At 41.1% G+C, this 13,970-nt stretch overlaps 1 protein-coding gene across 4 annotated transcripts; it reads left to right on the plus strand.

The window, feature by feature from the left end:
• The first annotated feature begins 568 nt into the window (after nucleotides 1-568).
• LOC103471966 (replication protein A 32 kDa subunit-like) lies at nucleotides 569-8,450 on the plus strand. 4 transcript variants are annotated; one of them, XM_008421291.2, is made up of 9 exons: nucleotides 569-768; nucleotides 843-919; nucleotides 1,013-1,114; nucleotides 2,498-2,626; nucleotides 2,723-2,794; nucleotides 2,877-2,984; nucleotides 3,454-3,561; nucleotides 4,137-4,234; nucleotides 7,821-8,450. In XM_008421291.2, exons 1-9 carry the CDS (start codon nucleotides 756-758, stop codon nucleotides 7,837-7,839), a joined length of 726 nt encoding a protein of 241 aa, XP_008419513.2. In that variant the 5' UTR covers nucleotides 569-755; the 3' UTR covers nucleotides 7,840-8,450. The 4 variants fall into 4 exon arrangements, with proteins under 4 accessions (XP_008419513.2, XP_081469055.1, XP_008419509.2 ...); XM_081612929.1 differs by lacking the exon at nucleotides 7,821-8,450 and adding an exon at nucleotides 5,681-6,028; XM_008421287.2 differs by lacking the exon at nucleotides 7,821-8,450 and adding an exon at nucleotides 4,904-5,674 and having other exon boundaries at nucleotides 573-768.
• The last annotated feature ends 5,520 nt before the right edge of the window (nucleotides 8,451-13,970 follow it).

A 13,970-nucleotide genomic window follows, 5' to 3' on the forward strand; every position in this document is an offset into this window, starting at 1 on the left:
TTCAGATGATGAGGTTAACTGATTGTTCAGAGAACCTTTTAATGATATGCTAATTTTTTGAGATAGAATTTTTGGGTTTTCATGAGCTGTATGTCAAAATCATCAGTATTAAAACAATAAAAACCTGAAATATTTCAGTTGGTGTGCAATGACTCTAAAATATATGACAGTTTAATTTTTATCATTACATTATGGAAAATAATGAACTTTATCACAATATGCTAACTTTTTGAGAAGGACCTGTATAGCAGGAATATTATTTAGAATTTGTTGTAAGGAGGAAAAGTAAACAATCAAAAGTATAAGGTAAGTTGGAGGGGAGAGGGTTAGGGAGAAGACGGAAGGAGACACAATGCAACCTCAATCACGTCTTTAAATGGTAAATTTAAACTAATTTTCTACTGGCTAGACTGGTGTGGATGGGGGTTGTGTGATTATCTTGTCCCAGATCCAGTCAAAGCTGTCAGCTGGTCTGAGTTCTCATCTTGGCATTTTGAAGAGATTAAATAAAGTTTAAAATCCACTCATCCTTAATGACTGAAAACAAGTTCAAAAACTGAATTCTGAATACATGAAGAATGGCTAGTGAATCTGACTGGCTTTCTGAAGCTGCACTGACTCCCAGGTGATTGGTTTAACTCAGCTCAGCTGCTGAAGAAACTCAGAAAACTATCCTGTTTGGTGTTGAACCTTCACTGATGAAAGCTCACTGTTGCCAGTTCGGATCATCTTAATGACTTTGTTTGACCTCTAGCATGTGGAGTCAAGGTGAGTGGCACGTGTCTGAAATCATCTGTTGAATGTCCCTCACATGAGCTGAAACCCTCGTCGCTCTGACACAGGCTGCAGTCAGGCTGCTCATGTGATTACTTCCAGTGGTGAAACCTTGAGCCACAAAGCAACATCATCAATGGCGCATGTCTGTTGGCTTAAGTAAAACGAGCTTTAATATCCAAGAGAAGCAGATTATTTGTTGGGTTCATAATCTGCTCCCTGACTGTCTCTGCCACAGAAAGCACACCTTGAGATTTTCCCCTGCACCGTCTCTCAGCTGCTGACTGCTCCTCAGCTCTGCAATGACTGCTTCACTATCTGTGACTGTGAGCTCAACCAGGTGAGCCGGTTATTTTCAGAGGTCAGGATTTAGAGAGATGTTGTTCAACACATACTGTGGACAGTGAGCTTCACACAGTTACTAACAACAGGATTTAACCACCTGTTAAAATCCCTCTTTGCAAAGGTACACTGGATAATGTGTGCAGTCCATTACAGAGGAGGTCAACATCTGCTTGTAAAAGGTCTCGCGTTTCTCGATTGATTTTTACCCAGAAAGCACATGGGCAAAAACCGTTAGTGAAACGGTCAAAAACCGTTAGTGAAACGGTCACTGGGACTGACTAGTATATATTTCATTGAGAGAATCCTGGAATGCGGCGTTCATAACAAACACGTGTGTTCATCTGCTCTAATGCTAGCAAACTACCATACTGAACATAAAAGTCAAGCAGTTCCCTAAAAGTCCAACAGATGGCAGCAATGCGCCATGCAAAACAAAACACCCACAGTTGACAGGACACACCCAAGAGCCCCCTGATGGTTGAAGAAAAATCCACATATAAACTGGAAAATACAATATATGAAAAAAAAAATCTGAATGCTCTCTGGTGTTGCACTTCGGCGGTATAGGGTATCCAATCAGCCTCAGTCTGTTTACATATGACTGGTGGCACTCATGCATAAACATGGTTAGCAGATAAAGTTTTAAAGAGATGGAGGAAAAGACAGAATCCATAACTGTGTTTTTGTCCACATTTGAGAAGCGGGAATTTTATGCTAAGTGTCTTCTTCAGAGTTTTTGTGTCTCCCCCTTCAGTGGTTCTAGGTGTAGCGCCACCACAGGTTTTCCAAAGGGTGTGGTTCGTTTGACACAGTGCAGTGTGAAAGTGAACTACATCAGCTGAAAATCTAGCAAATGCCGCAATTTTACTCCCCAATTTAACCGAGTCTACCAGACTATCAGCTGTGAAAACACCCATAAATGAATAAGATTTGTATTACAGACCAATACACATAATCTGAGGGAAAGCAAAGCTAGTTAAAGAATTTCCCTCAAAACACTCTTGTCCCAGTGTCTTTTATAGGTTACAGACAGCTTTCCATATTGGGTGTTGTTTAACCATCACTTATGCATGTTAAGTTGTCAAACAGTGCATTTTTATGGCAGTCTGACTGTCCTTGACCACATTTGGCATTCATCCCTTTCCTTCTGGGTCACTCTAATAGAGCATAAAGGCTCTAATTTTAGACATGTTCCTGAGATATTGAATACGAGACTCAATGTGCTATTAGATATCACAAGGGCAGATTTCAATGTTAAGCTTTTCATTTGTTCTCAACAGCATCTTGAGAAACATTTCTATGATTGTTGCTTTCATCACAGTTTTGGTACATTTCTAATAAAGATTAGGCTAAGTACCACTTAGCCTAAGCCAAGTAGTTCCTCCTATCTCAGGTTTCTGTTGTTGGAGTCATCAGAGGATTTGCTCCGTTTGTGACCAATGTCCAGTACGCTGTGGACGACATGACCGGTCCACCCCTGAATGTGAAGCTGTGGGTTAACATGGAGGTCAGTGGTGTTAAAGAACATTTGGGGAGAAGTAAGATGAGCATGACGATAAAAGATTAGTGATAAAAGATTGGATCTAAACTCCAATCTTTACAGGACTCTGCACAGACGACTGCCAGTTCTCCAGGAATGTATGTGAAGGTGATTGGAAGCTTACGCAGCTACAGTGTAAGCAAGAATTCTAGAGAAACGGGCTATAAGCACTAGGAAAATAAATGCCACACTGCCATTTCTTCTCCTGTTTCAACAGGGACAGAGGTCACTACTGGCAATGAATGTCCGACGAATAAAGGACCTGAATGAGATCAGCTCCCACATGTTGGAGGTGGTACAAGCTCATATACAGGTTTCCAGAAAGGTAAAGGTATACTCTCGTGTATTTCTGCTTCTTTGGAAACGTCAACTTTGGCACATCGGAACCTAAATGGCATAATAAATGTGAAATTTCTTTAAAGAGTGTAAGGGTTATTGAGACTCCCCAAAGTGATTTGGACATACTTTAGTGTAGATGTTGGAAAAATTTTAATCATGTGGTTTTGTACAGCAGCTGTTGGAGATTCTGTTGCACTTGGCAATGCAACCAGAGGTTACTTTGACAGTGCGTCCTAACATGCTTGTTTGTTACCTAGAATTAAAAAAATAAAGACTGTTAAAAGCCATTTCATAAAATGTAGACTGAACATACAAGTTATAGAAGCTGACCTCACAAACCCTGTTAGGAAGTTCTTTGTTTGGTGAAACTGACACTCAGATGTCCACTGTTGATGGCATCCATCATGGTTTCATTCGAACCAGACCAATTCCTGTCACCTCGGTGTTTCCATCAGGTCTTTGATGTGAACATGAACACCACTGTGGCTTCGCAGCCTGACTGGAACAGTGGGACTCGTCCTCGAGGCGTTTTACCAAATGGTTTGTCTACAGTCCAGGGCCAGGTCAGTGACTGCAAAGAGCAAGTTCAGCCTGAACACTTTGTTTATGATGTACTGTGTGTTACATTTTGACATTATGATTTTTATTTACTTTTTTTTTTTACATTGAGTAGTTAACATACTGAGTTGGGTCAAATGTACTTTTATTATGCTGTTTGAAAATATAAGGTTATGGGTGCATTCACAGCAGCCCTATTTAGTCCACTTAATCAAACTCTAGCTCATTTGCTTAGAAAGTCTGATTCATTTGTTTAGGTGTGAATGAGTAACCAAAATGGTGAACTTCCCAGCAGGTTTAACAATTTGGTTTACAGAAAATGGTGACTGACTTGTTGTCTGGTAACTGAGCTGCCGGTGCTTCCATGCAGGTGGTAATTTGTGCATTTAGCTGAGCAAGACATTAAATCAGCCACGCTATGTTGTTTTGGCTAATGATCCAGCGAGTTGCACATCGTTGCATTGATTCTGGGCGTCAGTGACCATCTGAAAAATTAAAACTAATATTCAGGTTTGTCAGCTCTCTCTCTCTCTTTCTGTCTCTCTCTCTCTCTTTCCCTTTCTCTCTCTCTCTTTCTCAGGTGTTGCATCAAATCCAAGTGTTCTCTGTCCATAATGACGGCATCAGTTTCCACGACCTGACAAGAAACCTGGACTACATTAGCATGCGAGACATTAGGTAACTGCAAACTACACTCTCAAGCCCAACCCCTTTTTTCTAAAACATTGTTTTTCTAATGTCATCATTACTGTAACCTGACATTAATGGCCATTTTAAACATTAAATGTTCCAAATGACTAAAATTGTAGGAAATGACTGTATCTTGCATTAAATTGTTGGATAGTTTGGAAAAACCTGGACACCACAGCAGAGTTTGATGTGGGGAGAACTTTTACTCTGCCAACATGTCAATGACAAGAGATTGCCATGACTTTCTTTCTTTTTCTTTTTTTTTTTTTACTGGAGTGGGAAAAGTCTTTCAGGTGGCTGCAGTGAAAATCTTATCTGAAACAAATCTGCACCTAAATTCTTGGTAACACAATTTCTGGAGCAAATAACCAATTAGGTTAGACTTCCTCTCTTGTGAGAGACAAGCAGTGACAGGGACCTCAACGAAGGCTGCAAAGTCAGGGCATTTTAGTATGATTTCTTAGGATGTTTAAATCAGATGTGATTATGAAATGGTGACTGTGTTTCATTCCTTTTTACATGCTAGCAGCTGTGCAGACTGTTACTCTTATTACTATTTTTTTGGTCTTATTACTGAAATCTGCTAAATCCAGAACTATATGTCCTAACTGGGGGTTTTACCTGAAGCTGATGCTGATCACCTCGTTTTTTGCTCAGATCTTCTTTGGCTTTCCTTGCAAGTGAAGGTCACATCTTTTCCACCATTGATGAGCATCATTTCAAGGCAGCATAACTTCAGCTGCCTCTGGTAAAACAACATAAAAACTAGTCCTGGACCACATGTGGGTGTTTTGTTAAACTGAATTGCAATCATTTTTCTTGTAAATGACTTCTAGATTGAAGTGTTTTTTTCTTTTTCTTGTATTATGTATGCACCATTCCCATTTGAATTCACTTTTTTTCTTTTTATTTTGACTAATCAATTATTTAACATCAAATCAAACGGAGAGCACCTTGTTGGAGCTGTCAATGTCAACTTATCCTCCGACTTGTTTGGCCAGAAATGTGTCGACACTGTAGCTCAGTGATGCTATGAGACTCCTAGTGAATGAACGACAATCTGAAATGTCAACTTTGTCGATTGAGCAACTTAATAAAGGAGAAATCATCAGGATCTATGTGCTTTAATATTTTCTTTCTGTCTCATTTAAACATGAGTCTTTACCTCAGACACCCCTTTGTGTCTTGACCATCTTCTTCTTTGTTGGAACTATTTTTGCTCCATTGTGGAATTGTCTGATAAAATCGGAAGGAATTGTCTAGAGTGTGGAGCGGAACAGTGACTCTACCTGTAATAGACAGTGACAGGGCTGTGAACTGCAGGTGAAAACTGACTTCAAAAGAACTAACAAAGAAAAAGAGAATCATGTCAGTGGAATCAATGTCTCTTTTTACTATTTTCTATTTTTAAACCCGTTCTTCTCTCACACCCAGCGCCATCATCAAATATCCAAGAAACACGGAGTGACGAGACCAAAATGGATATGACTGTTATTAGGATTCATCTGTGCTTGATATTTGTATCTTAAAGTATAATCTATAGCTCTCTGTTGGCTGTGTGTGAAGCAACGAGGAGGTTTAGTCGGTCCCTGGAGAAATCTCCTGCTGAGCTTACCTTCCTTTTATGTTTCCACTGTAGTCTGAATGCTGACAATGCTGCTGTCTATGCCACGAAAAGCCCTTAAGAGTGCTAATTAATAAACTTTATTTTATTTCTAAGCAAACTGGTTGTGATAGCACATGCTAAATGTGTCATGTTTTTTTCTCCCCCATGTTGATGAAACTGTCCTGTGTAGATCTACTTCCTGTCCTGGTTGTGACAGCTCCAGTGTTTGAAAGATCTCAGCTCATCTGCAGCATTTCACAGCTAGATTTTCCTCTGGCTGCCATTCAGTGTGTTCAAATGTTTACATACACCCAACATGGCCATTTATATTGATTATATTACCTTTGGGCTTTTAAAGATTCTTCAAAATGTTCAAAATCATAGAGATGGCAAACAAGATTTTTCTAAGGATTCGGTGTGTTTCAATTCAAATAACTATTTGCACCTGAGAGGCAATTTAAAAACATTGACAGTACAGTGTGAAAGTGAACCGCCAGCTGAAAATGGAACAAATGTTGCAATTTGGGTTCCCAACTGACCCAAGTCTACTGGACTATCAGGTGTGAAAACAGCCTTACGGTGAATGCCAGGCTGTAATTGCTTTCCCTAAACCAAAACTTTGCTGAAAGTTTTTGTTCTTGACAAAAATAATACATTTGAATGCAATTCAAATATATCAATAATAGATTTTATTTATAATATCCTTTACATCTTTAGATCTCAAAGGGCAGGAAACATGAACAAAACTAGAAATTATAATGGATAAAAATTACTAAGTGAACAGATGCATAAATAAAAGAGATTAAAACCAATATCTAAGAAAATGTACCAACAATTTTGATAAAAAGAAATGTCTTGAGTCCTTTTTAAAACAGTCAGTGGATTGTGGTTCCCCCAGAGTGTCAGGTGGGCATTCCATATCCGTGGAGTGACAGTGGAGAAGACCCTCTCTCCCATGGTCCTCAGTTTGAAGAAGGTTTGAGTGGGTGAGTGAACGAGTTGTGCTTTGTTGGTTAAGCTGTTCTTTGATATAATGGGGACATTTCCGTAGATGCATTGAGGGTGGAAATCTTGAATTCAGTCCTGGTGGAAATGGGAAGCCAGTGGAGAGAGTGGAGGATGGAAGTTATGTGGTCATGTTTGCTCACTTTGATCAGGATCCGAGCTGCAGAGTTTTGGAGCCTCTGTAGGCTCTTGCTAGGAATCCCAATGAGAAAAGTGTGTAGCAGTAGTCCAGAGGAGACCAAGGCATGGACCCGTTTTGTACCACGGCCATGATGGATGGTGTATGTGAAGCTGTCCTGCAGCATAATGAGCGCAGTTCCTGTCCTCTGCCTGATGAGGCTGCATCTCAAACTCAGTGCACAGAAATGCATGTGTTGCAAGTATTGTTGTTTATCCACCAGGGGGCAACATGTGAACTGGAATCCATAAACGTTCCTTCCATGACTCCCTCAACACACACACACGCACACATACCACATCCTTTCTTTCGACTTGTGTTAATCTGTTTCTAACTGTAGAAATATGTCACTGTGAGTCTGTGTGCAGTGAAACCAAGCTGCTTATCTGTTTGGAAATCATTTTATTTCTACAATGCATAGAGTTCAGCTGCTTTTTAACTGATTACTTTAGTTGCATGTCAACTATGGAGGCTGGGATCTTTTCTATTCATGCTGTGTGTGTGCGTGCGCGTGTGTGTATGTATTCGTGTGTGTAAATGAAGGAAACATTACACGTGTTCTACCTTTAGGGGTCTCTCGAGCTCTTTCCAGACCTTGCTGTGTAGCCAGTACTATTAAATGGCACCTCGTTAATCAAATCTGCATGAGTGCGCTCAGGTTGCCATGGCAATAATTATCAGAGCTGCCTAATTAACTTTCTCAATTGCTTAATGATATACGACCCTCTGAACTCCATCGTTTTTTCCCCCCTCTAATCCAAGTTGTTGTGTTTTTATTCTCCCAGTTTCTCTCCGCGGCGTTAACCCGTTAACCCGTGACCACCGACATAACAGAAGCAACTCTGAAATTAAATTCAGCACCACATCATTTCCTGTCGGCCCACGCCTGTTCTCTTCGCCTTCCCAGAGCTGGAACCGAACCGGTGAGCTGCTGTGAATGCCAAACTCGGTGTGTGTCTGGGCCTGTACGGCATCATGTGTGATTCGCACGCGCCTGCTTTCGCTGTGACCTCGCGTGACAGCTGACTGAAGGTTGGGAGCAGCGTCCCTGTCGTCCCTGATCAGCCAGGCGAGACTATCCGAGACACGGCGGAGACAGGGGAGGGGTACCTGGTGACACCCACAATGCCGTCTTCTGTCACAGCTGGCTCCAGTGAGCAGCCTCCTGTCAGCTGGCAGCTCCTTCGCCATGTCGTGTCCACACCGGTCCAAGTTTGTCTCCGTTCACTTGTCATACTTTGTAGCTGAGATAGAGACAGGACCGGTGTTTAGATTTGGACTTCTATGCCATAAAATATCCTTATGTTCTGAAGGCATTCAAAAGAGCTAAGATGATACAGTTTTGTTATTTTATTTTTTTTATGTCTGACATGTTTTTAGAGGAAATATGGTCATAATAGAAGAGCTATCATAAACGTTGTGCCTGATTCCTGCATTTTTGTCTTTACCTGTGAAATTTGACAAGATAGCTTCTTCTTTCTGCAGTTTGCTTCTAAAAATGTTCGAGATGTACGAGATTTAATAATGAGTTCACCTGTAGTCACCACTTGCTGATAGTATTTATTCAAACTGCATACAGCGCATTTATTTTGGATATACAGTTAAAACCAGAAGCTTTCATATACTTAATTAAAAGACATACACATTTTTTCTCATTCTCTGAGGTTAAATCAGACCGAACTTCTATTTTTTTTGTCTCAGGATTACTACAGTTATTTCTTTTAGCTAAATGTCACAATAATAAGATAAATATTTATTAAAGCATAAGCTTCCACGCATTTCCTCAGTATTTAGTAGCATTACCTTTGAACGGTTTGACCTGGGCTTCTCCTGATATTTTGCTGATGTTCTGGTCCATTCCTCCTGTATAACGCTTTATCAAGTCTAGAGGACCTGATAGAGCAAACTAAATGTTTGCAATTAACTAAATGTTAGTTTGCATTTATCTAGCTTTCTATAGATATTTAGTTGGAAATATTCAGTTAGAAAACTAAAGATTAATTTAGCTTTCTAACTGAATATTTTACTTTATGAATATTTAATATTTAGTTTGCAAAGTACATCCTTACCTTTCTAACTAAACATGTAGCTTTATAACTAAATATTTAGCTTGTGCATTTAAATATTTAGGTTGGAACTCTGACATTCATAAATGTATCAATAAAATGGTGAAAAAAATAACTTTGGAAAATGAATGCCCGTTTTTATGACAATTTAAATAAACCAAAAATGTTACTGTTAAGTTTTTTACTGTGTAACTTTACAGATGGCGACCCAAACCCGCCATCATGTTTCCAGAATTTCTCTTTTATAGGATCCTTATACACAGAACAAGACAGAGCTTTAGGATCTTAAATCATGGTGTAAAAATATGGAACAAGTTAAATGAGGAGTTAAAACAAAGTCAAAATTTAATACAATTCAAAAGGACATATAAGGAGGACATTTTCAAAAGATATAGAAATATGGGTGAGAGACAGCACTAAGGCGCATATGTAAACTGAGGCTGACGCATATCAGTGTGTGTAGGTATGGATGTGTGAGTATATTGCAAAAAAAAACAAACAAACATAAAAAGGAAAATGAATTAACCTATGTCAAGATTTTTCTTTTTTAAAATGTAATCATAATTGAATCACCATTTGAAAACATGGCTTGGGTTTATGGGGAAGAAGTTCATAAGTTTATTTTTTACTCCTTCCTACTCCTTATCGAGCATGTTAAGATTATTGTGTTACAAAAATATGTCTCTTGCATTCCTTGTTCATGTCTGTTATTTTATACTGCTATCATGTTTGAAAAAAAAAGGTAGATAATTTCAGCTTCATCCTCTAGCCACGGCTTCAGACCTGTAGTGAATTCCAGGCGGTTGGTTGTGTTTGTCTCATTGAGCACTCTGCACGACTCAGACGCTTCCCTCCAGCCTGAACCGTGGGATCAGTGCCGGGTCAGCCGACCACAAGGCCTGGAAGAGTTTGTGGGATCAACTCTCTGCAACCACCATCAGGAAGTTTTAAAGGACTGGGTCAAATCAAGTGTTGGCAAGAAACGTTCCATTAGTTACAGCCAATGTCTGCCATATGTCTGGAGCGGCCTGCTGAAACCGTGCGATGCAATTCCTCTATTTCTTTTCTATATCCCTCTTAACGTAATCTCTCACAAAAAGCTGTACCTCTCCATATACAGCTCTTTTCCAGAGAGAAGTCCCACCCTTGTTTTAATTGTAAGAGCTTTTGTTGCTTTGAAGGCAGTGAAGAAAAGTGTCAGGGGAAAGATTATCTGTGTACCACCTCTGCACTGCATCACTGTGTATTTTCCCTCTTGTGAGTGGATTTCATGGTTGAGAGTGGAGCTTGAAATAGGATTAACAGTAGGTGTCAGGTAGTGCTAGCTAAACCTCTTTATGTCAGGTGTGGCGGAGAGAAATCTGTCACTGCGTCTGGCTGAACCCTTTTACCACTGAACATCGCTGGAGGGGAAATCTTTAAATATTACTGAAACTGTATTTGTATTCATCTAAAGCCTGCAAGGCAGGAACAACACAATGGTGTGGTTTCTACTTATTAAAGGAATTAAAAATGTGTGTGTGTGTGTGTACTGCAGTATTAAAGAGCCTTAACACGCACTGCCAGAATGTGAACAAAATCCAAACCTTTTGTCTTCCTGAGATAAATGAATAATCCCAGAATATTTGGGTCGTTTTGTGTCTGACTGACGCCGGGAGGGCCCAGGAGGACGCGTTCCTTCGGTGACCATGAGCACGGTATGGGATTGATATGCCCGACCGATTGTTTCCAGAGCTTCCACACTCAGACATTGAGTTCTGCTGGGAATCAACAATTTATTTTTTAATGTAAGTGAATTGGTTGGAAATACTTGGCAGGGCTGAAGGGACAATGATAGGAAAAAAAGGTTTCTCACGAAACAAAGTTTGTATTCGATAAGTGACTTTCCAGCACTAGTTTATAGCCTAATCCAAAGTAGAGAGTCTCTACTGCAAGCAGATACAGTCATTGTTTGAGTTTGTAAAAAGCTAAACATTTACGAAGTCAAAACTGAAGCCTAGTTGCCATAAGCCTTCCACTCATCTGTCTTCTTATCACCTTTGATCAGCTTCCATGTTGCTCCAGTAGAAAGGCATTCATATAGAATGATCCTTCCAGTCCCGTGTTTCCTTGTGTGGATGTTGTGCCCAGGTGACCTGGACATAGTGTTGTTCAGTTCGAATGTAATCTGATCTGACCAGAGCACCGTCTTTCACATGTTTCTGTGTCTCCTGTGTGGCTCACTGCAAACTTTACACCGGAGCTCTTCTGATTTTTACCAACAATAACCTTTCTTCTTCCATAATGATCCGTTTTTTTTTAAGTGTCCCCTCATACTCAGGTGTACTTCACTCCGCAGAGGTTTGCAGGTACTCAATGTCGCACTGGAAACTACGCAGAGGGAGCAGTGTTCACATCAAACTGGTTTGGATGAGACAGAGCTGATAAGGTTGACAGTCAACGCAACCCATCAGTCAGATTGCCACTCTGTTCCGCACTAACAGGTGTGTAGTGGCTGACCTGGTGGAGAAAATCAGGGCTAGGCATCCCAGCTAGTTCATCTCTAACTTGCTAGCATCCATTTGGCTTATGTGAAATGAAGGAATTTGACATGAAAAATGCAGGCAATCAGTACATTTGACTATGAAATCCTGACTGCAGACTGTGTGTGGAGTCTGCATGGTTCCCAGAATACACACAGCATGCCGGAGTATGTGGGAGATTTAAGAGTGATCCTGTCCATATATATATATATATATATATATATATATATATATATATATATATATATATATATATATATATATATATATATATACACAACATCAGGAAAAAGGAGCATGAGAAATTGGAGAAATACCAGGGCCTCAGGGAGGAACTGGAAAAGACCTGGAAGGTGAAGACCACAGTGGTGCCTGTGGTCATCGGGGCCCTCGGGGCAGTCACCCCCAAACTGGAGCAGTGGCTCAAACAGATCCCAGGAACAACATCAGACATCTCAGTCCAGAAATGTGCAGTTCTAGGCACAGCCAAGATACTGCGCAGAACCCTCAAGCTCCCAGGCCTCTGGTAGAGGACCCGAGCTCAGAGGATGAAACAGACCACCCGCGGAGGGTGAGAAGGGAATTTTTTTTTTATTTTTTATTTTTTATATATATATATATATATATATATACACTGCTCAAAAAAATAAAGGGAACACTTAAACAACATAATATAACTCCAAGTAAATCAAACTTCTGTGAAATCAAACTGTCCACTTAGGAAGCAACCCTGATTGACAATCAATTTCCCCTGCTGTTGTGCAAATGGAATAGACAACAGATGGAAATTATTGGCAATTAGCAAGACACACTCAATAAAGGAGTGGTTCTGCAGGTGGGGACCACAGACCACTTCTCAGTACCTATGGTGTCTGGCTGATGTTTTGGTCAGTTTTGAATGTTGGTGGTGCTTTCACACTCGTGGTAGCATGAGACGGACTCTACGACCCACACAAGTGGCTCAGGTAGTGCAGCTCATCTAGGATGGCACATCAATGCGAGCGTTGGCAAGAAGGTTTGCTGTGTCTGTCAGCGTAATGTCCAGAGGCTGGAGGCGCTACCAGGAGACAGGCCAGTACACCAGGAGACGTGGAGGAGGCTGTAGGAGGGCAACAACCCAGCAGCAGGACCGCTACCTCCGCCTTTGTGCAAGAAGGAACAGGAGGAGCACTGCCAGAGCCCTGCAAAATGACCTCTAGCAGGCCACAAATGTGCATGTGTCTGCACAAACGGTTAGAAACCGACTCCATGAGGATGGTATGAGGGCCCGACGTCCACAGATGGGGGTTGTGCTCACAGCCCAACACCGTGCAGGACGCTTGGCATTTACCAGAGAACACCAGGATTGGCAAATTCACCACTGGCGCCTTGTGCTCTTCACAGATGAAAGCAGGTTCACACTGAGCACATGTGACAGACGTGACAGAGTCTGGAGACGCCGTGGAGAGTGGTCTGCTGCCTGCAACATCCTTCAGCATGACCGGTTTGGCAGTGGGTCAGTAATGGTGTGGGGTGGCATTTCTTTGGAGGGCTGCACAGCCCTCCATGTGCTCACCAGAGGTAGCCTGACTGCCATTAGGTACCGAGATGAAATCCTCAGACCCCTTGTGAGACCATATGCTGTTGCGGTTGGCCCTGGGTTCCTCCTAATGCAGGACAATGCTAGACCTCATATGGCTGGAGTGTGTCAGCAGTTCCTGCAAGATGAAGGCATTGAAGCTATGGACTGGCCCGCCCGTTCCCCAGACCTGAATCCGATTGAACACATCTGGGACATCATGTCTCGCTCCATCCACCAACGTCACGTTGCACCACAGACTGTCCAGGAGTTGGCGGATGCTTTAGTCCAGGTCTGGGAGGAGATCCCTACAGAGACCATCCGCCACCTCATCAGAAGCATGCCCAGGAGTTGTAGGGAGGTCATACAGGTACGTGGAGGCCACACACAATACTGAGCCTCATTTTGACTTGTTTTAAGGACATTACATTAAAGTTGGATCAGCCTGTAGTGTGTTTTTTTACTTTAATTTTGTGTGTGGCTCCAAATCCAGGCCTCCATTGGTTAATAAATTTGATTTCCATTGATGATTTTTGTGTGATTTTGTTGTCAGCACATTCAACTTTGTACAGAACAAAGTATTCAATGAGAATATTTCATTCATTCAGATCTAGGATGTGTTATTTGAGTGTCCCCTTTATTTTTTTGAGCAGTGTGTGTATATATATATATATATATATATATCAGTGATGTGCGGTGAGGTTCATTGCTGGTGAGGCACTTACTTATGACTTATACACTATGCATGTTATTGGACGTACGGAAATTTCGCGCAGGCATACAACGCTG

The sequence above is a fragment of the Poecilia reticulata genome, chromosome 11 (genome assembly GCF_904066995.2).
Source record: "Poecilia reticulata chromosome 11, P_reticulata-male-v2, whole genome shotgun sequence".
Taxonomy (NCBI): domain Eukaryota; kingdom Metazoa; phylum Chordata; class Actinopteri; order Cyprinodontiformes; family Poeciliidae; genus Poecilia; species Poecilia reticulata.

What these genes read in the sequence shown, in the direction of transcription:
- LOC103471966 (XM_008421287.2), top strand. An exon ending in ATATACAGGTTTCCAGAAAG is followed by an intron (nt 2,985 to 3,453) that starts GTAAAGGTATAC and finishes TGTTTCCATCAG; the next exon opens with GTCTTTGATGTGAACATGAA. An exon ending in TGTCTACAGTCCAGGGCCAG is followed by an intron (nt 3,562 to 4,136) that starts GTCAGTGACTGC and finishes TCTCTTTCTCAG; the next exon opens with GTGTTGCATCAAATCCAAGT.